Source organism: Grammomys surdaster, unplaced genomic scaffold (genome assembly GCF_004785775.1).
Source record: "Grammomys surdaster isolate TR1022 unplaced genomic scaffold, NIH_TR_1.0 126660, whole genome shotgun sequence".
NCBI lineage: Eukaryota > Metazoa > Chordata > Mammalia > Rodentia > Muridae > Grammomys > Grammomys surdaster.
Genome location: NW_021621449.1, coordinates 1,134,687 through 1,159,110, shown reverse-complemented (window position 1 = coordinate 1,159,110; position 24,424 = coordinate 1,134,687). Strand labels below are relative to the sequence as shown.

General features: G+C 48.3%; 1 protein-coding gene across 1 annotated transcript; it reads left to right on the top strand.

The window, feature by feature from the left end:
• Window positions 1–23,454, top strand: Bid (BH3 interacting domain death agonist). Its single transcript, XM_028761149.1, has 6 exons — window positions 1–40; window positions 13,931–13,996; window positions 14,984–15,197; window positions 18,990–19,129; window positions 20,604–20,816; window positions 22,249–23,454. The coding sequence occupies exons 2-6, from the start codon at window positions 13,985–13,987 to the stop codon at window positions 22,258–22,260; spliced, it is 591 nt and encodes a 196-aa protein (XP_028616982.1). The 5' UTR covers window positions 1–40; window positions 13,931–13,984; the 3' UTR covers window positions 22,261–23,454.
• Window positions 23,455–24,424: the final 970 nt, after the last annotated feature.

The window sequence follows — 24,424 nt, the reverse complement described above, 5'->3', positions numbered from 1 at the left end:
CTTCTCCGCGGCCCGGTACCGGCGCGGCGGCGTCCGCGTGGTGAGTCTGCCCACCCTCCTGGGTGCCCCCACCGTCCCCCTCTGGGAGGAGGGGGGTCCGCACTGAGCTCAGTTTAGTATCCTATTGATCCTTCGCGGCGGCGGGGCTCTTGCGCCTTGGTGGAGCCGGGGTGGGAGCGCTGGCCGCAGGGTGCCACGGCGGAGGTGGGGGCAAGCACGGGAAGGCCTAGGGCCGCCCCACTCGCGGTCCCCCCTCAGCGCTCGGTCCTGGTCCACTTCGGAGCAGGCCTTCTGGTGGACCCGGGGATCCCGCGGTCGCGCGCCACTCGGCAGGTACGCTCGGCGCTGGGAAGGCGGGCCCGAGGTCCCGCTGTGCTCCGCTGTGGTCACCCACAAAAATGAACAAGGGACGGCTACAGCCCATAAATGGGCCCCCCAAAAGCCCTGGAACCTCAACCCAAGGAACACAGACCTTGGAAGACTGCAGGGAAGGGCACCTTTCCTACACCCGTGGGCACCACTGTGTACACAGCTCACACTCACACCTAAACTGTGAGGAAGTGGCTGCCACCGCCGCATCTTCAGTACCCGAAACGGTTTGAAAATGTGAATAGACTGGTTGCTGTTGTTTTTAAAAAGTTTGTTGTATGGTTGGCTGAATAAACCTATAGGATTCTAGAAGAAACCCACAGCCTTCAGCCACCAAGTGACTGGGCCCACAAGGATTCACACATTCATTCATTCTTTCGTTCATTCATTCATATGTTCATACGTTCATACATTCATTTATATATTCAACAAATAAATGTGACCCAGGGTCGGGTGAGGGTGGAACTTTCTGGGTGGTGAGAGGCTGGAGTGAAGAGATCAGTAAAGGACTAGGTATTGTTGAGAGAAGTAATCATCTTCTAGGATGGGATTGTCCTTCATCTAATAAGCCTTAGGTGAAGAGAGAAGAGCAGCCTGAAAACCCAGGCCAGGGCTCCCCTACTTTCCCAGGCTACTGCCTGGTGCCATGGCCAGGCCTGCTTGCCCTTCCTGAAAGACTACCTTGAGGCCAGGTGGAGGACAACCTAGCTATGGAAGGGAGCTGGGGGAAAATGCAAGAAGGATGTGGACTTTCCACATTCCATCTCCACCCAGCCAGGAGACTTTGAAGCCCTGCTCCATCTCCTGAGCCTTGGGCTTCCCTTCCCTGGACAAACCCTGGCACCCTGGACAAACCCTGGCGGTCAGCTCTGAATTCCCTCTGGAGAGCCTGATCTGGTGCTAGGGCAAGGTTCCAGAGGCTTTAACAGTTGAGTGGGCTGAACTCTAGGAAGGTTTTATATGGATGTAGGGACAATGGGGGCGGGGCCCGGAATTGTGTGTATTCTGGCCTCTGCTGGCTCTCTTACCTAGAGAGGGAATGGCAGTGGGGTTGGCTTCTCACAGCTGGGTTAACTGGCATCTTACCTACTGGGTATAGGTTCCCGAGGAGCAAGGTGCTGTCTTCTGGCTACTGTGGTATGTGGGGTTGGGTACAGGCTTTGGTGATGGCAGCTGAAGAGAAGCTGACTGGATGTGACATGCCCTAAAGAGATTGAGGTAGCCCCAAGGTAGCCAGGTTACTGGGGCTGTGAAGGATGAGTTGATGGTGTACCTGAAAAGAGGGCTCTTAGAGCAGTTCCTGGGGAGGCTGGGGGAGGGGGGTGATGCTCACAGCTTGAGGTCACCTGGTTCCTCTTATTTGCAAGAAAGAATAGCCTACCCTGGGGCCCAACAGTGTTGGGTGCCTGTGTTCCGGAAGGAAGGCCTGATGACACAGCCTTTTAGACTTTTTGAAGGGCAGTGCATGCTATTCCAGCTGTCCTTTTGCTCTCTAGTGGGAAGTTGAGGGTTGGGGACCCACCTCTAGGCTGTGTTCAAGATCAAATAGCCATCCTCATCAGGGATACAGTGAATCTGATGGATCCAAGGATGTGAGCTGGAAGCCCCTGCTGTGGGTCTGTGGGCACTGGACATTTGTTCTGTGGTTGTATCTCTGGCCACCATTTGTTGGGCTGTGGCTGTGGAGAGCAGCTAGTGTTTCTGTTTCTTTCTGGGTACCCTGCCTGGCTGGCCCTCCTTAAAGCCACTTATATCTTTCTTCATAGTCACAGGCCTGAAGGAGACAGCTAAATTGAAGCTTTGCAGCGATGAGCAGGTACTATACAGGGCCTTCTGTGGCTGATAAGCCCACAGAGAGCTTTGTTTTTCTTCTCAAATTTATTTTTTAAGGCAATCTGTTACCCAGACTTGTCTCAAACTCCTAATCAACAATACCTCCTTGCTGGGCCGGGGTGGGACACCTTTAATCCAAGAACTCAGGAAGCAGAGGCCAGTGGATCTCTGAGTTCCTGGCTGTGCAGAGAAACCCTGTCTCAATAAACAAACAAAAAAGAATACTTCCTGCCTCAGCCTCCTAAGTGCTGGGACTACAGTGTGTACTGTTTATATTAATTAGCTCATTTCGTATTCCAGTAATCAGAGGCTAGATTATTACTCCCTTCTTCAGATAGGTAAACTGGGCAGAGAGGGGCTAATTCATTTACTCAGGGTCTCCAAATCAGATCCAGAACTCGCAGTTTATCTGTACCACCTCATTCTCAGGCCATGCTCCACCTGGGAGGTGGATGCATGGAGTCCAATAGACCTGGGGGTGGGGGGTAAGGAACAGAGAGGATGCCCACGGTGTTGTTTGTTTTTTCAATACTAGGGAAAACCCCAGGCCTAGTGTGTGCTACGTGTGCACTCTGCCACCGAGTCAGACATGCACAACTCCATTCTGTGGAGTCTTCCGTTGAGCAGCTAGAAGGAGACAGGGGAGCTAGTTGTATGAATGGGGAAGCTGGAACTTCAGTGCCGGGAACCTTTATGGTGGGGGTTTCCCTTCAGAACCATCCTGGCAGATGTGCACAGCTTCTCCAGTCCGGTTCTTCTTACTCTCTTACTCTTCTTTGTAAACTCGCTGGTCCAAACAGGGATATTTCTGACAAAAGGGTAGTGGTATCTACCCTGAGCTAAATGAGCTGAAAGGCAACGATTTCTAGAGGTGCTGCCATCTTGAAAATTGAATTTTTGGTTGGCTTTATGGGCATTTGTTCTCACAGACATGCTAGCCTTCAAAAAACAAACAAAACCAACTGAAATTGAACAAACAGAAAACAGGAAAAACATTTTGTGCTCTCTCTCTCTCTCTCTCTCTCTCTCATTGTGTGTGTGTGTGTGTGTGTAGCTGTTGGTATCAAGTGTCTTTCTCAGTCATTCTCTACATTTTCGTGTGTGTGACAGGACTCCTCACTCACCGATTTACTTAGACTGCCTGGCCAGTGGACTCTAGGATACTGCGGCCTCTGCCTCCCCAGCACTCAGATTCTAGGCTCAGACCACTACACCTGCCTTTTGCATGGTGCTCGTGATCCCAGCTCAGACCCTCATGCTTATACAGGCCTGCAGTGTACGGACTGAGCCATTTCCTAGCCCTGGTTTGCTTTAACTTACCATTCTTCCTCAGTAATGCAAACACACTTTAGTAAGTACTTAGGAGCCAGGTGTTTCCCTGTTGGCCCCTGGACTGGCCTAAGAAGAGCAGTGTGCTTTCTGGCATCAGGCCTGGAAGGATGTGGATGGCTAAGCCCTGGCCCAGGACTGGGCTATGTGGAAAAAGGCAGCCAAATGTAGAGAGAGGTTGCCCATCTGTGTGTCATGGGACACAGTACAAATGCTTTTTTTTTTTTTTTTTGCAAAGCTTCCTGCATGGTTTCTCGAGTCTGGAGGGATCTCCTGGCCTATAGTGAGTCTATTCCCACTGCGATGGCCACAACCAGAGCAGGTCTGTACTGCCTTAGGCTAGTGTTGTCTCCTTCAGTGACAAACCTTCTTTGTTTTTGATTGTTTTCTTTTGTTTTATGAGGCAGGGTCTCATGCATCCCAGTCTGGGTTTCAACTCACTATATATAGCTGAGGCTAGCCTCGAACACATGATTCTCCTGCTTCTGGCTCCCCAAGTGCTAGGATTACCAGCTTCAAATCTTTCTTCAGAGGCAGTAAAAGAATAGTGCTGAAGCCTGGGTGTGCGAGATTCCAGCTTGTCTGATCAAGAGCCCTTGGTTACCCGGGCCAACAGTAATGGTCCTGTGTCTCTTGTCTGTATTTGGTTTAGTTTTCATAACTGGTGTATACATACATGTTTCTCCTATAGTGGCACTGTTCCCAATAAGCCTACCATAAGATGAAAAAGATTGCAAGTAGATTGCAACTGATTATTGGATATTAGCCCAGAACCTTGAAATGCCCAAGATGCAACTCACAGGCCACATGAAGCTCATGAAGAAGGAAGACCAAGTGGGGGTGATTCGGTCCTTCTTAGAAGGAGCAACAAAATACTCAAGGGAGCAAATATGGAGACAAAGCGAGGGACAAAAACTGAAGGAGGGGCCGTCTGAAGACCTTTCCACCTGAGTATCCATCCCATGTGCAGTCACCAAAGGTAGATGCTGATGTGGAAGTCAGGAAGTGCATGCTGATAAGAGCCTGATATGGATCTCTCCTCAGAGGTCTTCAAGAGTCTGACATATTCAGAGGCAGATGCTCACAACTAGCCATTGAACTGATCATGGGGTTCTCAATAGAGGAGTTAGAGTGAAGACTGAAGGAGCTGAAAGGATTTGCAGCACCATGAGGAGAACAATAATACCAACCAACCACAGCTCCCAGGGTCTAAACCACCAGCCTGGGAGCACTTAGGGGGGGGATCCAGGGCTTCAGCTGAATATGTAAGAGTGGAGGGCCCTGCTGGGCATAGGTGGAAGAAGAGAACCTTGACCTCATGAAGGCTGGATGCCCCAGGGGGTGGGAATTTTGAGGGTGGGGAGGTGGGAGTGGGGGGGAGTAGATAGAGGTTACATCCACAGAGAAGAAGGAGGAGGGGTGAGGGGATTGGGGGTTCCGGGGTGAGTGGGGGATGGGGTAAGGGGACAACATAGGAAATGTAAATAAAACATCCAATAAAAAAAAAAAAAAAAGAAAGAAAAGGTATCAGTACACTTACATAGGTGTTTACCTCAGCCTTCCAAGGGGTGTGTGTCCCTGATGGAGCTCACCAGAGCCACCCTGCTCTAGGTGAGGACATAGAAGACCTTTGCCTGGGCTGGAGAGATGGCTCAGTGGTTAAGAGCACTGACTGTTCTTCCAGAGGTCCTGAGTTCAAATCCCAGCAACCACATGGTGGCTCAAAACCATCCGTAATGAGATTGGATGACCTCTTCTGGTGTATCTGAAGACAGCTACAGTGTACTATTCATAAATAAAATAAATAAATCTTTAAAAAAAAAAAAAAAAAAAAAAAAGAAGACCTTTGCCTGGATTTCTGTGGAAGCTTTCCAACAGGCTTTTCCTTACCAGTCTTGGAAATGTGTACTGGGACTGGGTGACACCATCTGAAAGAGGCCTCAGGACCCATGGGAGCACACCATGCCTCCTCAGTCTGTCATGTTGCTACCTTATACCATAGACCTATCTTCCTTTGAGTTCTAGACAAGGCTAGGCAAGTTTCTGGCCAGGACATGGTCTTGTTTTTCTTTGAATATCTTCTAGACACCAGGGAGACCACACTCAAACCCTTACTGGACTGTCTGTTGCGGGTGTGCCTCCAGGAGCACATCTCTTTAGGCAAGGTGACTGCTGCCCTGTCTCTCTGATATAGGCTGTTGTCCCTTTAACAAATGAGGAAAGGTCGCTTTTTTCTAGGGTGTGGAAGACAGGAAATTGCTGTTACTCAATGCAGGCCCACTGCCAACTCTGCCCTCAGAGCATGGTGCTGACAGTCCTCCTTCACTGTAGTCTCTGCTGGGCTAGGTACCCAGTCCCTCTGTGGCTAAGCTAAAAAAAAAAAAACGAAGGGGGTTGGGGAGGAGTAAGGCATTGGGGGCGGGGCAAGAAGAGAGCAAAGGCATGCAAACATCTCAGTGTGGCCTCTGAGACATCTGTCTGTGCCCCTGGTGGCTCACCCTTAAGACATCTGATTCCCTTTCTGCTAACCATCTTGTCCCACCCAGTGCTTAGATCTTTCAGGTCCTGGCTAGGGAGGGGAAGCAGGAGACTGTATCTTATAGGCCTCAAGCATCCAGGACAGCCAACTTCTGAGGGCCTAGTGAGGCCCCAGTGAGGGGGCAGCTCAAGTGACATGGTGACAGGCCCTTTCCCATACACCCTTCAGCTAGATTTACCTTTTTTTTTCCATGCTAGTGGTTAAATGCAGAAACTTTTGCCCACTAAGCAATTGCTGTACCTCTGAGCTACGCTGTTGTTCTTAAAACCGTAGTATTGCTGGTATGATGATTGTTCAAGTCTGTAATGCCAGCACTTGGGAGAACAAGGCAGGAGAAGGAGAACAGGTTTCAAAGCAAGCTTGGGCTTCATAGGAAGAACTTGTCCTAAAAGCCCAAATAAGGAGCTGAAGATACAGGACAACTGGCAGAAGCCAGGCACAGTGATTGGCATCTGTAGCCCCAGCACTTGGACAGTGGAGGCAGGAGGATCAGAAGGGGAGATCGCTCTTGCCCACATATCAAGTTCTAGGCTAACTTGAGGTCCATGCTAGGCACTCTACTGACTGAGCTGTGTCTATGTATATGGGTGTTTGCTTGTACCACTTTCAAACCTGGTGCCTACATAGGCCAGAAGAGAGTGTTGGATCCCCTGGAACTGGAGTTACAGACAGTTATGAGCTGTCATGTGGGTGCTGGGAAGTGAGCCCAGGTCCTTTAGAAGAGCAGCCAGTGCTTTTAACAACAGCCATTTTTCCGGCCCATACTCATTTTTATTAATTGTAGTTATTTATTTCATTATGGGACATACCACAGCATGCATCTGGAGATCAGGCTTGCTGAAATCAGTTCTTTCTTTCCCCAGCGTGAGCCAGCCACTTACATATTCTTGCTACCTGTTCCTTGTCAAATACTTTGTAGACGTTTCCTCCCTGGGCTGGATTTGAACTCACTATGCTGATCAGTCTGTCCTGTTTCAGCTTCCTGGGTGTTGAGATTACAGAGATTAAGCTCCTGCCTGACTGTTTCTCTTCTCAGTAGTGTCTTTTAAATCATAAAAATTTTCAAATTTGAAGACTAAGTTATGTGATTTTTTTTTCTTTTGTTACTTGTGCTTCTGAGCTACGTCTAAGATATTGCCAAATACAAGGTAATTGAGACTTCCTCTCATGTTCTCTTTTTAAATTTTTTATTTTATTATATAAATTATGTGTATTGGTGTTTTGATTGCATGTCTATGTACTGTGTCTGTGTCTGGTACCCTCAGAGGCCCAGAAAAGGACATTGGATCTCCTGAGACTGGAGTTACAGTTAGTTGTGAGCCATCACGTGGGTGCTGGGAGCTGGAAATCAAACCCAGGTCTTCTGGAAGAGTAGCCAGTGCTCTTAACTGCTGAGCTCTCCAGCCCCTTGTGTTTTCTTTAAAGTGTTACAGGTTATTCCTTACACTTAGGCCTATCTTTTTTTTTTCTTTTAAGAATTTGTTACTTGAAGCCAGGCATGGTAGTATAACACCTCTAATCCCAGCATTCAGAAGGCAGAGGCCAGCTTAGTCTACATAGTAAGTTTGAGGACAGTCAGAGCTACATAGTGAGAGCCTATCTCAATAATAATAATAATAATAATAATAATAATAATAAATCTGTTATTCGGGCTGGAGAGATGATTCGGTGGTTAAGAGCACTGGCTGCTCTTCCTGAGGACTCTTCCAGAGGACTTGTGTGAGTCCTGGCATCCCCATGGGGGCTTGCCACCCTCTGCAACTCCAGTTCCAGATCGTCTGACACCCTCTTCTGGCCTCCATGAGCACTAGGCACATGTGTAGTGCACAGAGATACATGGCGGCAAAACACCATATACACAAAATAAAAATAAAATAATTGTTATCATTTAATGAACCTGTGTAGCTTCATGTCACTCCCTGGGACCTTCAACACCCTGAATCTTTTCAGTTCTTTTGCTGAACTTGGCTTTCACCAGGACAGACTGCTTAGGGAATGTGTTAGGACTCCAGAGGAGCCCAGTTGTGCCACTTCATGGCTGGAGAAGTGCAGTCTTGATTGTGGCATCATTGGGCCATGTCTGCTCATTGACAGTTGGGCTCAGTTCCTCTTGGTAACTCATAACAGCTTTGTCAGAGTGATATGGCAGAAGTTGATCTTCTGGTGATGCCCTGACTGAATGTGTCCTGCACTTGCTGATACTGCCGTGGTACCCCCGGACAGTATGTCCACGGCCAGTGAATGTCCAAAAGGAAGACCCCTGTCACCTATTTTTTCAAATTTATGTATATGAATATTTTCCTTTTTTGTATGTCTGTGCACCACATGATGCCTAGTGTCTGTGGCGGCCAGAAGGAGTCGGATGCCCCAGAACTGGCATTACAGACAGTTATAGGCCACCATATGAGCTGGGAATTGAACCCAGGTCCTTTGGAAGAGTAGCCAGTGCTCTTGACTTCTGAGTCCTCTCTGCAGCCTTCGTAGCATCCGTTTTTGGAGTCTTTTGTGTGACATCCGTCAGAGGTAGGAATTCATGCCTTGCTAGGGGATCATTGGTTGTCCTGGTGTCCCTGGTTAAACCGCTGTTCTTGCCCTGGCGGTGGCCAGGAGTCTCTGGTTGATGAGCTGGATGTTCACTGTCCTCTGTTTCAGGCCCATGCTGTCGTGGCTAGCACTATGGTAAGGTTTGAAATCAGGAAATGCAAGTCTGTCCACTTTGTTCCTTTTCAAGATTGGCCGTTTTTGAAAATGTCCCCTGCGTTCACATGTGAATTTAGGAATTGTTCCTCACTTTCTGCAGAAAAAGTCAGCTGGAGTATTTTTTTATAGGAATTTTTTATGGAGTCCTGTAGTCTGACAGCAGTCTCTTCCAGTTCCTGACAGGTGTTTGCCTTCCGTTTTTAATCTCAACAACATTTGCAGTTTTCATTTAGTGTCCAAGCCTAACGCTTTTATTACATTTATTCCTAAGAATTTTTAAATGTTTTGTGCCTTAATTTTGTTCCCGGCACAGGATTGATCTCAAGCTCCTGGTACACGTGTGCTCTGCTGAGGAGCTACAGGCCCGCACAATTTTCTATTTCTTGGTACCACAGTAATCATTTCATTCTATTTTGGGTTAGTAGTAGTGTATAGAAAACAGCCCAGAGGGGGCTTACTCTCTGCTACCTTGTTTGCCTCGTGAATTAGTTCTGGTAGCTTTTTTAGTGGATTCCATGGGTGCTGTATGTAAGGTCATGTCAGATCAGTGTGTTCAAGGGCTTCTAGAAGATTCCACTGTGCAGCCAGGCTTATAGCACCTGCCTGTCTTCCCAGGACCTAGGAGATAATCCCAAGAGTAGAACTTGCCGGCAGTGTACCTGGCACCCCGCCCTCCATAGAATTCGTCTCCCTATGATTGGCACATGATAGACAAAGAAGCCTCTTTGTTGGCACATCAAGGATTTAGTTTTGTGGTCTTAACGTTTGTTCCTCTTTATGAATAGGTGACACAGCTGCTCTCTGTTGGAGGGGGGAGCAGAGAGATCGGGATCGTGAGAACACATCTGTTTGCTTGGCTGCTTTCTCTGAGTCCTTAGTCTCATCTGTCATCTGGACCTATGAGTTTGGGTCTCTCTCTCTGTCCTGCCTGCCTCTGTGTGTGTGTCTCTGTGTGTGTAGAGGGAGAACCTCAGGTGAGAAAATGCCTCTGTCGGTAAGCCTGAAGACAGTTGGCCCTGAGTTCTATAAGAAAGCAGGCTGAGCAAGCCGTGGAACAAGCCAGTAAGCAGCACTCCTCCATGGCTTCAGCATCAGCTCCTGCCTCCAGGTTCCTACCTTGACTTCCCTCAGTGTGTGTGTGAGGGAGGTGACCTGAGAGTTGTTACGAAGAAATATGTACTTTTCTCCCCAAATTGTTTTGGTCATGTGTTTTATTACAATAGAAAGTAAACTAAAACACACCGTTCCCCTCTCTCCCCCTACCCCCACGCCATGAACATATCACCTTGGGGATTCTAGACAGCCTTGTTTTGTATTTACTTTGAGACAAGATCTTAGAAAGTTAGGCCAGCCTTGAATTTGTGATCCTCCTGCCTCAGCCTTTTGAGTAGCTGGGGTTATAGTCTGTGTCACCATGTTTGTTCTTGATCTAAGCTGAAGCTGGTCTGGAGTCTCTGTGATTGTGGTTGAGAAGAGCCTTTGCCTCTTGTGTAAGTGTGAAAAGGTGCTTTAGTCACTGAGGTGTAGGCTCTGGAATCTCACACTGAAGCAGCACTCTCTGGATGAGACATTTATACAAATTAAACATTCTCGGGATTTTTTAAAATTGTGCTTCTACACTTGGAGTGTGAATGACAAAATTGGAATTGTGTCAGTGCACTAGGTATTTTACATTTGGGGTGTGTGTGCAGAGTTTTGAACTGAAGGTCTTGCTTGTGCTGAGATGTGTGCACTATCACCCGATTACTCTGAAAAAAGCAACTCTAATAGAAGAAGCTACCCATTCCCAGGGGCTCTGGGTAGCAGAGTGGCCTTGGCTACTGCATGTTGACTTTAACGTGCTCTTGACTTCTTAGACATGGGGGGGGGGTGGAAAAAGCTCACTGCTTATGAAACAGTCAGGGTTTGTGTCATTAATGGATAACCATGTCTATTCTCATGCACATCTGATCCTGTGTTAATTGGGTGTCCTGCCACCTAATGCTTCTGACAACACTTGATGTTTACTGTTTCCAAAACTGGACCCTAGGTTTAGAAAAAAAAATAACTGTATTTGCTTATTTATAGTTTGCATGCTGGGCACGGAACAGTCAGGCCTTACTCATGTAGGTAGGCCCCTACCATCAAGCTATGTTCCCAGCCCGTTCAGGAGCCTTATACCTAAAGCTGTGGTTGGGCAACCCTGGAAAAATCTCAGATGTGGTCATTTGTATTATAAAAAGGGAAAATTAAGGGAAGGGTGGAAAGATGGATACTGGAAACTGAACCCACATCCTCTGGTAGGATAGCTAGAGACTTAACCACTGAGCCATCTCGCTAACCCCCTTTAGTGTGTGTGTGTGTGTGTGTGTGTGTGTGTGTGTGTGTGTGTGTGTGTGTTACAGAGGCCAGAATAGGACATGGTTGTCAACCTCCTGACATAGGTCTGGAAGAAGAACTTGGGTCCACTGGAAGATCAAGAAACATTCCTAACCGCCAAACCATCTCACCAGTCTCCAGCCAGTCCCTTACAAAATACTCTTTTTCAGTTGTTGAGGGTCTAGCCCAGGGACACAGGCATACAAGGCATGGCTGAAACCCTAAACTCCACACCCACAGTGGGGTATTATTACCATTTTACCCTTTAGGTTATTGATATGCTGCAGAATACAGATATTAATGCAGGCATTTGTCCACAGGCCTTTGTCCAGTGGAATGCCGTTGTCACCTTACAGCTTCTGGCAGTCTTGCGTGTGTCTCTAAGTTCTTCTCTTTCTCATCATCTGTGCATGTGGTTCTTTGACACTTGAGTTTTATTTATTTACTTATTTGTTTATTATTTTTATGGAGACAAGATATCATATAGCCCAGCCTGGCTTCCAGCTCACAGTATAGAAGAGGGTGGCCTTGAACTTGTGATTCTTTCCTGAGTGCTGCAGTTACAGGTGTATGCCATCCTACTGGGTGGCCCAGGGCTTTGTGCATGTGAGGCAGGCACTCTACCCACAGGGCTACATCTCAAGCACTTGAGCAGTTCCAGCATGGTACCTTGTAATGAGTTAAATATTTAACAGATGTCCGTTGAAAAGGATGGAAAACAACTCTGGTTACTTCTTGGCATCCATCAACCCTAAGTCTGGGAGACTTTTTCTTCTCTAACTCTTGTCTGGGTGGCATTCTCTGTACTGCTGTGTAGCCCCTGGCACCTTGGACACTTGATGAGTGGATGACTGGGTGCTTAGGGAGGGTATGTATGACTGTCTCCGTAATACTTATCACATTTTTCTTGATTACTTGTATAGATAAACTTCAGCAGGGCAGGGACACAAGGATACCCAACTCACCTTCCTCCCTTCTGGTGTGTCCCGAGTCTACACTTTGGGCCTGTGGGAGGGGGGCTTTGTGAAGTTCAGACTTCTCGGCTACTTCAGGGTATTTGGCTTCCAGGTCCCTGAAGAGTCTGAGTGTCTGATTCACATGAGCTGTTGTCTATTCATCTTACTCAGGACCATCTGGCCAGAAACAGCTCTCTCTTCTCAAGACTCCTCCTAACACTCTGCTATGGCAGAGATTGACAGCTGTGACTGATTGACAGCTGTGACATCCCCCCCACCCCGTGAGGTGCTGGCAGAGTGTGCTTTCACACCTGTGTCTAATAATTCTTGATGTAATGAGAAATGCCAAGCAAGGTTTTTTTTTTTAAATTAGAATGTTTATTCATTATTGTGTGTATATGACGAAGGCAGGCCCATGCGAATGGAAGTCAGAGGGACTTGGAGGCGGCTCCCCTTTGACCTTTCACATTGTTCCAGGGATGGAACCTCAGGCCAGCTGGTTTGCCAGCAAGCACATTCACCAGCTCTCTTGCCTGCTTCTGGTTTTAGCTTTTTGAGGGATCTCCACACTATTTTCCATGGTAGTCATACTGCTTTGCATTCTCAGTAACAATATATATGGTGAGTGGATGTACTTTTTTTTTTAACCATGCAATAAACCTTTATTAACATTTTAAGCAGAGGTCCAGCTATTACTGAAATGTTGTGAGGGTTATTGGGTAGGTTTCCAGATAGGGTTTCTCTGCATAACCCTGGCTGTCCTGGAACTTGGTTTGTAGACCAGGCTAGCCGAAAACTCAACGACCCACCAGCTTCTGCCTCCAGGTGCTGGGGTTAAAGGTGTACACCACCAAGCCTAGCTGTACTGAAACTTAAAATTTCTAAATTTAAATGCACAAATGGCTTTAGTACCTACCGGAAATTTAGGCTGAAGAATGGAGACCAGATGCAGGCTTGAGTCTTTCTGAATCAAAAGGAGTATGGGCGTCTTTCAGCTGCTTGCCTATGAGATAAGTGTCTCCTGGGTGGGATGGGAGGTGCCCTCCTAATCCTGGTTCTTGGCCTTCACATTCTCCGTGGTATCAGTGGGCTCTACCTCCAGGGTCAGGGTCTTCACAAAGATTCACATCTTAACCTGTTAATGAAGGGATTAAAGTGCAAACAAACTCCAAAGTGCATCAGAGCACCTAGTTATAAAAGCCACTGCACTGGACAAAGCTGCTTGTTCTGACATCTTCAGTGAAGTTCTAAATGACTGTGGTTCAGTCAGTTGTGGTAGATCAGAAGGCTTGAGTGGCAGCAGAGTTTACCAGCCACGCTGTCTTGCAGGCTCAAAATGACCCTTTAGATTATTATATCTTCTTCCCATTAAGTTGGAATATATACTGTCTGCTCTGCTTCATCGTGTGGGTAGAAAGAGGAAGCGGTTGGCGGTTTGGGAGGGCTGTGGTCCTGTAATGTAGATGCCCGGCAGCCTTGCAGGTGTGTGTGACTAGCTGGGAAACCCACTAACCAGTATGAGGATTAGCAGCAGCAATTCTTGGGAGAAGTGCTGCTTGGCCTGATGAGATTGACTGGATGTGGGAGCGAAGCTGAGCTCTGGAGGACTGGTCTGGGGATGCCCAGTTCAGCGCCCACTGAGGGGTCAAGGAAGAAGACTGCAGACATGACTCACTGGGTCGCTGCTCTGGTTCTGTGCGGAGAGCAAACAAATGAGCCGAAGCCAGTGGTGGTGGTTGGGTGTGCCTCAGCTGCAGGTGTGACAGTGTCTTGTGTCCTGGTGGGGCCCCATGGAGGCATTGCTTCAGGGAACAGCCACCCACACCATGTGTATGTCCTCTTCTAGGTGGGTCCCTGGACTCCGCGAGCCGGCGGTGATTGGAGCTACACAGCTTGTGTCATGGACTCTGAGGTTAGATTCTGGCATCTTTTCATTTTGTTCTTCCTGGGTGTCCCTGTTAATGATGCTACCTGACCCCTCATTTGACAAGTCTGTCAAGATGCACCTCAGATATCCAACAGAATTCATCTCCATTGGCATCTGATAGGGACTCGGTATGGAATGGGGACATCCTTCCAGAAGGATGGAGTGGCATGACTGTCAGTCTGGTAGACATGGCAAGCACAGCACAGAGGCTGGACAGGAAAGATCTGGAAGGTTCCCCGTTGGCCCAGTCGGGCTGAGCTGGGTGCAGGCAGTAGTGCTTTCTAGCTTACCGATGTCTTCTGCTGTCCTGCAGGGCCCTAGAGAGAGGGTGCTCCTCTTCCTGGGGACAAGGGGAAACTTGTTGCCATCCCCTTCTTTTACCTTGGGGCAGGAAAGCTGAGGCCCAGAAATTAGGTGGTGTCTAGTTGAGACCATAGTGAAATGCCGACATTCTCTCTTACATCTTGGCATTTGACATCCCTGCCCCACATCAGAACTTGTATCTTATTGTAGGTGTTTTTGACTTTCTGAGGTTTTTTTTTATGGTAAAAATAATATAAAATTAGTATTTATTACAACTATTAAGTGCACAGGCGAGAGACATTAAGTGAAACAGGTTTCATTGCTAAGTTTTGTTGTTCTGCAGGGCCTTGTGGTACAGGCGTTACTAAGTGCTCCTCCTTAGTGTCCCTCCCCAGGGCTGCCTTTGGACACAGCATAGATCTAGCAGAGAGGCCTGTGGGGGAGCAGGACTCTTCCTGCTGCCTCTGATGGTGCATCTCCGCCTGCTCGTGAAAGGAATGAAGGGAAAGAGGAACTGCTTGCTGCTAGGAGCACGGCCCGTGCAGTCGGGCTCTTACTAGGGCATTTGGATTCTCGGAGTTATTGGTTCTCACAGGCCAGTGAGACTTGGGTGCAACTGTGCCCTGACCCAGGCTCCCATGAGCCCGCCTGACCCCCTTTTCATCTTAGGTCAGCAATGGCTCAGGCCTGGAGGCTGAGCATATCACAAACCTGCTGGTGTTTGGCTTTCTCCAAAGCTCTGACTGTAATTTCCACAAAGAGCTGGAGGTACTGGGTCAAGAACTGCCTGTGCAGGTTTACCCAGATGCAGACCTCGAAGACGAGCTGCAGACAGATGGCAGCCGGGCTAGCCGCTCCTTCTACCATGGAAGACTAGAGCCAGGTAGGTCCTGATCTTGTCCTACTGCATCCCAAATGTAGGCTTTACTGACCCCGAAAGGCTACAAGGGCCTTTGGGACTCAGTCTCTAACCTTACATTGTCAGGTTGGTGTGTGTGTGCATGTCATGTGACTCCTGTCTTGTGATCTGTGCTTGATTGCCCCCAGGAATGTCCGACTCATCATCCCCTGTATCAGGACAACTAATTAGAAAGTTCTTCCTTCTGATGAATATTTAGTTCTCTTCAGGTCTGGACCTGAGTGTCCTCTCCAGACAAATATTAAAGTGTGTTTTTTAACATATGTCCCAAACAGTTATAATACAGCCGAAGACTGGAAATTGATTGTCTAATTTAGGTTTCATTGCTGTGAAGAGACACCATGACCAAGTCAACTTTTATAAAGGACAAATTTAATTGGGGCTGGCTTTCAAGTTCAGAAAGTTCAGTCCATTATCATCAAGGCAGGGAGCATGGCAGCATCCAGGCAGACATGGTGCTGGAGGAGCTGAGAGTTCTGCACCTTGATGCAACTGCAGCCAGGAGAGACTGTCTTCCAGGCGGCTAGGAGGAGGGTCTCAAAGGCCACACCCACAGCGGCACACTTCCTCCAACAAAGACACACTCCTAACAGTGCCGCTATCTGGGCCAAGCATATTCAAACCACCATGATGGTCGAGATATTATAAACCAGAGGTGTCTCGAGCTTTAGCTTGTGGAGTTTTGGAAAGTAGCAAGGCAGAGTCCTTTGTCCTGCCATTCAGATCTGGGAGGTCTGGGACATTGCTAATCTGGCCACAACCACCAGGTGACTCTCAACAGCCCCACAGCACCTTGTGTAGGCTGGTTGAACTCTCGATCCCGTGAAAACACCTGCCGTTAGAGTCGGTTTTGCCTCCTATATGAAACTTTAACATATGTGACTTGCTAGTACCTACAGAGATGACCCGAGTACTGAAGTATTCTGACCCTCATTTCCAAAGAAGGAAACTGGGGCATAGCAGAGAGAGATGGCTAGCCTCAGATCAAACTTCCCATGCTTCAGGAGCAAGACTCAACTGAGCAGTCGCCTCCTGCTAAGCCCGTGTCACTCGGCTGCACCTAGACTTCACCTGTCCCTGACCTCTTCCCGGCCTCTGTTCTAACTTCCCTCTGTTCCCATGCTGTGTTTGCAGCAGCTGAAGGGACCTTCCTAAAGGCTGGGCTGCACCAAGTGCCCAGAGCGCTTGTGGGCAGCACACACAAGTTGGCATCATTGAGGAGGTCTTCAGAATGTGCTGTCCTGGGGCTCTGCTCCTCCAGCATGTTCTTGAGCTGGAGACTACTGTATGATTTTTTTTTTTTTTTTTGGAAAAAACATGCATGTCTGTCTGTCTGTCTGTCTGTCTGAGTATGGGGGTATGTACATGCCCTAGCATGGAATCAGAGTTGGCTATTTCCTTCCACCATGTGTGTCCTGGGGATCAAACTCAGGTTGTCAGATGTGCCTCTGAGCCATCTCCATGGCCCTCAGATGATTTTCCATCCTAGCTGGAATCACTGCCCTGTAAACTTCCAGGACCTCCAAAGCCTAGACCGAGGCCTTTCAGTCTTGCAGGCCAGGGGCTGGAGATGGAAGTCTGAGACAGACACTGCCTTGCTTTCTAAGGCCTTGGGTTTGTCACTAGCAAGCAAGCAAACAAACAGATAAGCAGCCTTCAAAGCCAGACTCTTTAAAGTAGCTGTTTCTAAGCCTTGCTGCCTCCGATCTTGGGCTTCACTGCCCTCTAGTGGTTGTGAGGGAAACCAGCAACTAGGTTAGCTTTTTTTTTTTTTTTTTTTAATTATTTTTCTCTTGGCTAATTAATTTCTTTTGAGACAGGGTCTCACTGTGTTAGCCTGCCTAGCCTGAAACTTGTTGCATAGGCCAGGCTAATCATGAACTCCCAGAGCTCTACCTGCTTCTGTCAAGTGTGGTTCATTTTTTAAATGCCCTGAAGTGGTATCTTGAGTAGGCTGGGGTGTGGCGGGTGTTCTCCATAAGCCAGGTTTTACCACAGAGTCTTCACGTCCCACCAGTGAGTCATTTGGCCAGGCCAGGCCAGGAAAGGCTCAGGAAGTGTAGGGCAGCGGGAAGAGGGTCTGGCTGTGTGTAGGTGACTGTACCTACTTCTTTCAGGATCAGTCCATGCCAGACTTCAAAGCCTGGCTTAAGTCAGGGTGTCAGCGGAGGTGACTGTGGAGCTGGGGAGGCTTTGTAGACAATCTGCAGATTGATTGGACTTGGAAGCAGGGCAAAGCTTCAGCAAGTGAGTGAGCAGCTGAGTCTGCCTAGAACACTTGAGTACACAGGGAACCGGAAGCCACATAGTTACCTGCCACCTAGGCAGAAGCAGGTGAGCACTGGGAAGGCCTTGAGGAGAGCAGTGTGGTGGCCATGTGACATGCATCAACTGAGCGAGGGCCTGGAGTTACCACCGAGTGCTAGAGCGATTGCCCACTAGTGTGAGGCTTGAGTCGTTCTAGCATTTGAGCAGCAGTGACACCGGCAGGACACAGGACAGGAGGAGCCCTCCCCACTGCTGCCACCACTGAATACCTTGGGCCTCTAGCCACGTCATTAAAGTGAGTCCCCTCAGGACCCAGCTCACTGTAGCCCCTTCCTGGTTCTGAGGTACAGGGTAGGAGAGCTGGCAAGGCTGCACAGTGAGGTCCTGCTGGACAGCTGAGGGAGGGAACAAGTCACTCTCAGGAGAAATAGGAAGCCATAGGGAAGTTACAGACAAAAACTACAGTGATATTTATTGACTACTTTGTAGGAACTACATACAAGTCTGTTGATTCATTCATTCATTCATTCATTCATTCATTCATTCATTCATGCAGCTGCTTACTAGGCACCAGCTATACACCAGTTATGCAGGGTTCTTAAGTGTTGGGGGTATCTGACAGTAAACCAAAAGATTTTACAATTAGTTTTTCCGGGGCTGGAGAGATGGCTCACGATTAAGAGCACCTGTTGTTCTTGCAGAGGACCCAGGTTCAGTTCCCTCCTGTACATGGTGGCTCACAACCCTTGTAACTCTAGTTCCAGGTATCCTGCAGCCTCCTCTGACCTCCATGGGTAACAGGCACACAGGTACACAGATGTACATGCAGGCAAAACCCTCACACACATAAAATGCACTAATCTAAACAGAGTTCCAGTTTCTCAGAAGCTTACGTCCAAGCAGCCCTGTTAGACAAGAGAATAGGTAAACAGGTAAGTGCCAAAAAGAGAGAGAAAGGGGAGCAGACTGGGACAGAAATGACACAGCAGGATCCAGGCGGGGGCGGGGGTAGGGTGCAGGTGAGAGGAGACAGGGCAGGGCAGTCCCTGTAGGGTCTGTCTACAGACAGGGTGTAGACAGGGTGTAGCCTTGGACACTTACAGAGTGAGAGGACTGGAAGAGGAGCCAGGGACACTGCTCCCCTGTGAGGAGGTGAAGGATGTGTGGTCTCCAGACAATGCAGCAGAGACTCAGTTGTCACTGACTGCACGGCCCCTTCCCTAGTGCCAGGCTGGTTGCTGGCTCACCTTAGGGTGCACTCTTGGAATGCCGCGGCTCAGGGCCTTCCCCCACTGCCACCCCTGCAGCAGCCATCATGTAATCTGGGACAGGCCTGCTTCTCCAGCCAGATTCTGCTCGTCGGGCCTTCCCTGGACTGCGGGCCATGCACGGTCCCCACTGGTGCATGTGTGGAGGGAGGAAATGGTGTGGGGCTGTTGACCAGAACCATTGCTGAGACTCGTTTGTATTCCCTGCCTGAACATTCAGATTCTGAAAGTCAGGAAGAAATCATCCAGAACATTGCCAGACATCTCGCCCAAGTAGGCGATGAGCTGGACCAGAGCATCCAGCCCACGCTGGTGAGGCATCTGGCCACACAGTTCATGAACGTCAGCCTGTCAGAGGAAGTAAGTATGTGACTCTGGCCGGGGAGCCCCTCTTCTAGGGCAGTTCGGAAGTGTGGGGAGATTTTCCTTTGTTGAAGCAGCAGCTTTCCCAGGGAGTGAACCTGCCCTTGACTGCCCATCAGCATGGTCCCTCCAAAGATTGAATTAGGTGACAGTTAGGATCCCTTAAGTCAGAGTACAGAGCTTAGGGAGACAGGCCTCCAAAAGATCCTCAAAGTGCCTGATCCGGAAGAAAGACTCAGTCTTCTGTTGTGGAGAACTCGATGTCGTTTCCCCAGGGTGACGTTTCCCCAGGGTGACATGCCTCGTCCGCTTGGTTGTGTGTTTTTGATCAGCACATGGAAACTGACACGACTCCACCTCTGGCTGGGTATACTCTGAAGGACCCAAGGCTCGTTCCTCAGCACCGGGTCCTTCCTAAAGCAGAGAGAGAACACCAAACTCTGGGGCTGTGAAGTGCCTGCTTCTGGAGGGGACGGAGGAGGGAGATTCTGTTCTTAGGAATTCCACCAGCAGAAATCATGGCTGCCCTTGCCATCTAGATTCATGGTGTCTCCATACAGCCTGTCTTTGTGCTGGCACTCTCTCTACCTGCCACTCTCTAGCGGCTGTCATAGAACATAGGACCATCTGTGAACAGCCTTGGGCTCCTCCTATGGGGATAGTTTTGTTTTTTTTTTTTTTAATGTGAGCCATAGAACTTGAATCTTGCTCCCCCTCCCTCTCTGCATTGTTTTTGTTTTGTTTGTTTTGTTTTTTTTTTTGAGAGACAGGGTTTCTCTGTGTGGTCCTGGCTGTCCTGGAACTTGCTCTGTAGACCAGGCTGGCCTCAAATTCAGAAATCTGCCTGCCTCTGCCTCCCAAGTGCTAGGATTAAAGGCCTGCACTACCCTCGCAGCTTTTAAACGATTTAAAGCTACTTGTCTCTTTGTGCATTTCCTGTGTGAGTACGTGCACACGCTTAGTTATGTGTCTCTGTGTGCACTTCCTGTGTGAGTACATGCACATGCTTAGTTACATGTCTCTGTGTGCACCTCATGTGAGTATGTGCACACGCTTGCAGGTCATGTGTAGGCATCAGATTCCCCAGAGCTGGCGTTTCAGGCCATTATGAGCTGTTGCCTATAGGTGCTGAGAACTGGTCCAGGGGCCCAGTGTGTTCCTTTCTCACCTGAAGGGAAGATAACACATAGTCCCTAAAGCTAAGCACACCAGTAAGATGAGCCTGAGATGTCCTCCTGTCCAGCAGTTCCCTAAGAATCTGAGTGCAGAGAACAACTCAGGCTCCTGTCTGTCAGCAGTGTGCTCAGGCTGCTCACTAACCATGGTCTGCGGAGTGTCCTCTGTCATTCCCGCCACCCAACGCTCTTAGTTATTTAACCACCACTCCCCTCTGAAAGGCTGCGTCCTCCTTTGGCCTGGTTTGGTCTCTCTGAAGGGAGAGCATCAGTAAACTGTCTTCTTTAATGTGCAGGACAGAAGGACCTGCCTGGCCAAAGCCCTCGATGAGGTGAAGACAGCCTTCCCTAGAGACATGGAGAACGACAAGGCCATGCTGATAATGACCATGCTGTTGGCCAAAAAAGTGGCCAGTCATGCACCGTCTTTGCTCCGTGATGTCTTCCGCACGACTGTGAACTTTATTAACCAGAACCTATTCTCCTATGTGAGGAGCTTGGTTAGAAATGTAAGGACTAGTGGCACCAGCCCTTGCCTGCTTCCCTGCCCTATTCTAATCCAACAGAGCCTCTGCTGAAGTCCCTCTGCCCCTGTCCCCTCTTTTTGACCAACCGCAGACTGCTTAGAGAGGTGAAGGCTGTTTCACACTACTGCTGGGAACCGAGCAAGCTGGGGAGACATGGAGTGTTTAGGAAGATGACCAAAGGCTCAGCTCCCTTGGGCTACTTTTTGCTGTCACAAACCTAAGCATAAGTGTGTGTGATGTGCACATGGAAGCCAGAGGTCATTATTAGGTGTCTTTTTATCTCACTTTATCTTTGTGAGGTGGGGTCCCAGTAAAGCTGGGACTTAATGTTTAGGCTAAACTAGCTGGCGAAGCAAACCCTGGGCTTCCACCTGCCTCCCTTTCCCTCCATCACGGGGTAACAGTTGTTTAATGTGTGTTGATGCTCTACCTGAATGTATGCCTGTGTACCATGTGTGTGCCAGATGCCTGGAGAGGCCAGAGGAGGGTGCTGGATCCTCTGGGACTGGAGTTGCAAGTGGTTGTGAGCTGCCATATGGGTGCTGGGAATCTGAACTCAGTTCTTCAGGCCTGTATAGATCTTACTGAGCTATCTACACTGCCCCAGTATCATAAGTAATCAAAAAGCGACTACTCTTACTTGTGTTTATATATGTTTGTGAGGGACCATGTGTGTCATAGCACATAGGAGGTCGGAGGACAACTTAGAGGTGTGGTTCTCTCCTTCCACTGTGGGTCCCAGGGGTTGAACTCCGGTCCGCAGGCTTGGCAACATAAGCCTTTACCCAGTGAGCCATCCCATTGGCCCATAATTTAAATTCTTTCGAAGTGTGCTTCCCAAGGATAGTGGAGAGAAACTAATAGGAATAACAAATAGTTAGGTGAAAAACACTGCCGAGCTCTCCAGTGACCTGAGAACAGCCATTGCTAGGCTCGCCCTGAGTTCTTACTGTGTATGCTCAGGAAGTGATTACACCGAGCTAAGCCCAAGGTCAGTCTTCTGAGACTACTAGAAAACGTCCATGCATTCTTTAGTCTTGTGCTCTGGTTACCCAAACCCAAGTGGAAACTGGATGGGGATATCTAATCTGCACTAGTATTTTTGAATGTGTGAGATTTTAGAACATGTCAGAAACATTACCCAGGATTCCCCTTTGGGGGGGGGGTGTTTATTCTGGGGGAAGGCAGAGTCCACACTCCCAGATGGCAATAGAATGCAAGGCAATCCTCCTGCCTCAGCATCCTAAGTATTAGGACTACAGGTGTACACCCCCACACGTGGGTGAGTGGTGCAGGGGACAGGTCTCTGCATGCTAGGCAGGCACTGTTGACTGAGCCACAGCCAGAGCCCTGCGCCTGTGTTCTAAAAGCACTGTATCCTACAATGAGACTTACTCTGCTGCTCCTTTCTCAGGAGATGGACTGAGGGTGCCTGCAGAAGCCGCACCCCAATATGGCAAGACTAGTGAAGCTGTCTCCGACAAAACCATGACCATGTAAACAGACATTGGAGTGAAGGCGGGTCCCGGAGAACAGCCACCTCCCTATTTCCAGGTGGTGGGACTCTCAAGCCGGTGATTCACTAACATTTCTGCATTCAGCTTGAGTGTATGAAGAGTTTACGCCAGCTCCCGCATCCACACCACGTACCTTTGTCTTATCAGCTGTACGGGTTCCCACTTGGAAATTAAACTTAAAAGCGGGCTGTAAGGCAGAAAAGCGTATTCGTAATATGAAGTGACTTTTGGTGAGAGGCCAGTTCTGGGACTCAGTCTTGATCTTGTAGGTAGGCTTCTGTTTAAGAAGAACAACGCCAAGAGAGATTTATCAACCCAGGAGTGTGACATCCACCCAGCCTAGTGGATACCCCAGTACTCACAAGGCCCCCACCTGGCTTTGTAAAAGCTGAATGACTGTTCTCAAACCATGGGAAGCCTGACTACCTACCCCCACCCAGGAGTTTAGCTGTTCCAGGAATCAACTGTTTTCTCAAGATTTCTATTCCAGTGGAAACAAACTGAATCGTGCATTTGATTTGTCTATGTGATGTCAGTTGTTATGATCAAGCTCTTGCTAGGGAATGCAAAGAACAGCTCACAAGTGTCAAAGCAGAAGGAACAGAAGAGATCTAAAACAGCCAGTGATCCAAACAGCAGCAGGTCACTCGCAAGTTCACAAAAGGTGACTTCCTGTTGAGTCTGACACACTTTCTTGGTTGTAAAGCAAAGTTGCCATCCTCTTTCCCCAGGCAACATCACAGAAGATTCTGTGTATCAAACCAAATGTTCCCTTTGCTTTTGCATTTCAGAAACAAGGTCTCACTGTACTCAAACGTGTTTGGTAAGTCTTCTGCTGAAGCTGGGGTTGTGGGCACAAGCCACCACAGCCTGCAAGTACTCTAGCTTGGAACTCGTCCATGGCAGCCACGGAGGCTGTGACAGTTTGGGTGTATCCAGTAAGTTGGTGGATTTTTCTTTGGTAACATGATCTTTGTGTGAGTATAATTCAGAAATTATTTTAATTCGGAGAATATTTTTCATTCTGTTCTAAAAATATGTGAATTGCTTTAAGTGATAGAAATTTGTTTCTTCAACATAAAATAAAAGGTTCTTCTCTAAAAGGTGTTTGGGATAGCTATATCTCCAAATGATCTACTACATCAGAAGGTCAAATCATTCCAGCATAAACACACAGCTGTTTGGGGTCACAATTCCTAGGGCTGGCTTTATTCCAGCGACTTCCCCAGCTCTGCTGACTGGGAACTGAATTATGGTTTTGTATCCCAGGATCATGCTTTCAACATGGAAAGACAAACCAAGAATGCATGGACTTGTAGACTATAAAGCATTACTGAAATAATTCCCTCTAAGTAAACAGTGGACAAAAAGATGAGTCACCAGTTATCATAAAATCTCATTTTATTGTCACCTCCAGGGTGTTTCCCCCCATGATGTTGCTTCTAACTGAAAGCACAGTTTGTAGACTTGGATTTTGTCACTTGCCGATAAAGAATAGATTGGGCACAAAGTAGACAACAGGATGGGAAAGGGGCCAGAACAATTCATAGTAATAAACTGAGCAGATCAGACAGTAGCAGTCAGAGCCAATGGAGCACACTGCAGATGAATGCTGCCTAAGTTAAATGCTTATGCTAACTTAATTTTTTTAAAGATAGGATCTCAGCCGGGCAGTGGTGGCGCACACCTTTAATCCCAGCACTTGGGAGGCAGAGGCAAGCGGATCTCTGAGTTCAAGGCCAGCCTGGTCTACAGAGTGAGTTCCAGGACAGCCAAGGCTACACAGAGAAACCCTGTCTCGAAAAAAAAAAAAAGATAGGCTCTCATGTATCCAAGGCTAGCCTTTAGCTCTTAGCCAAGTATGGCTTTGAACATCCTCTTCCTGCCTTCACCTGAGTGCTGGGATTACAGATATGTATCCCATGCACAGGATGGAAGCCAGGATTTCATGCACCCTGGGCAGACATTAATAGCTACATCCACCTAACTCTGATATGTGAATAACCATTCTAGTACCTGGGGGACAAGATACTAGAACCACTAACAAACTGAGTTTAATCAAGGAGTTAGGAG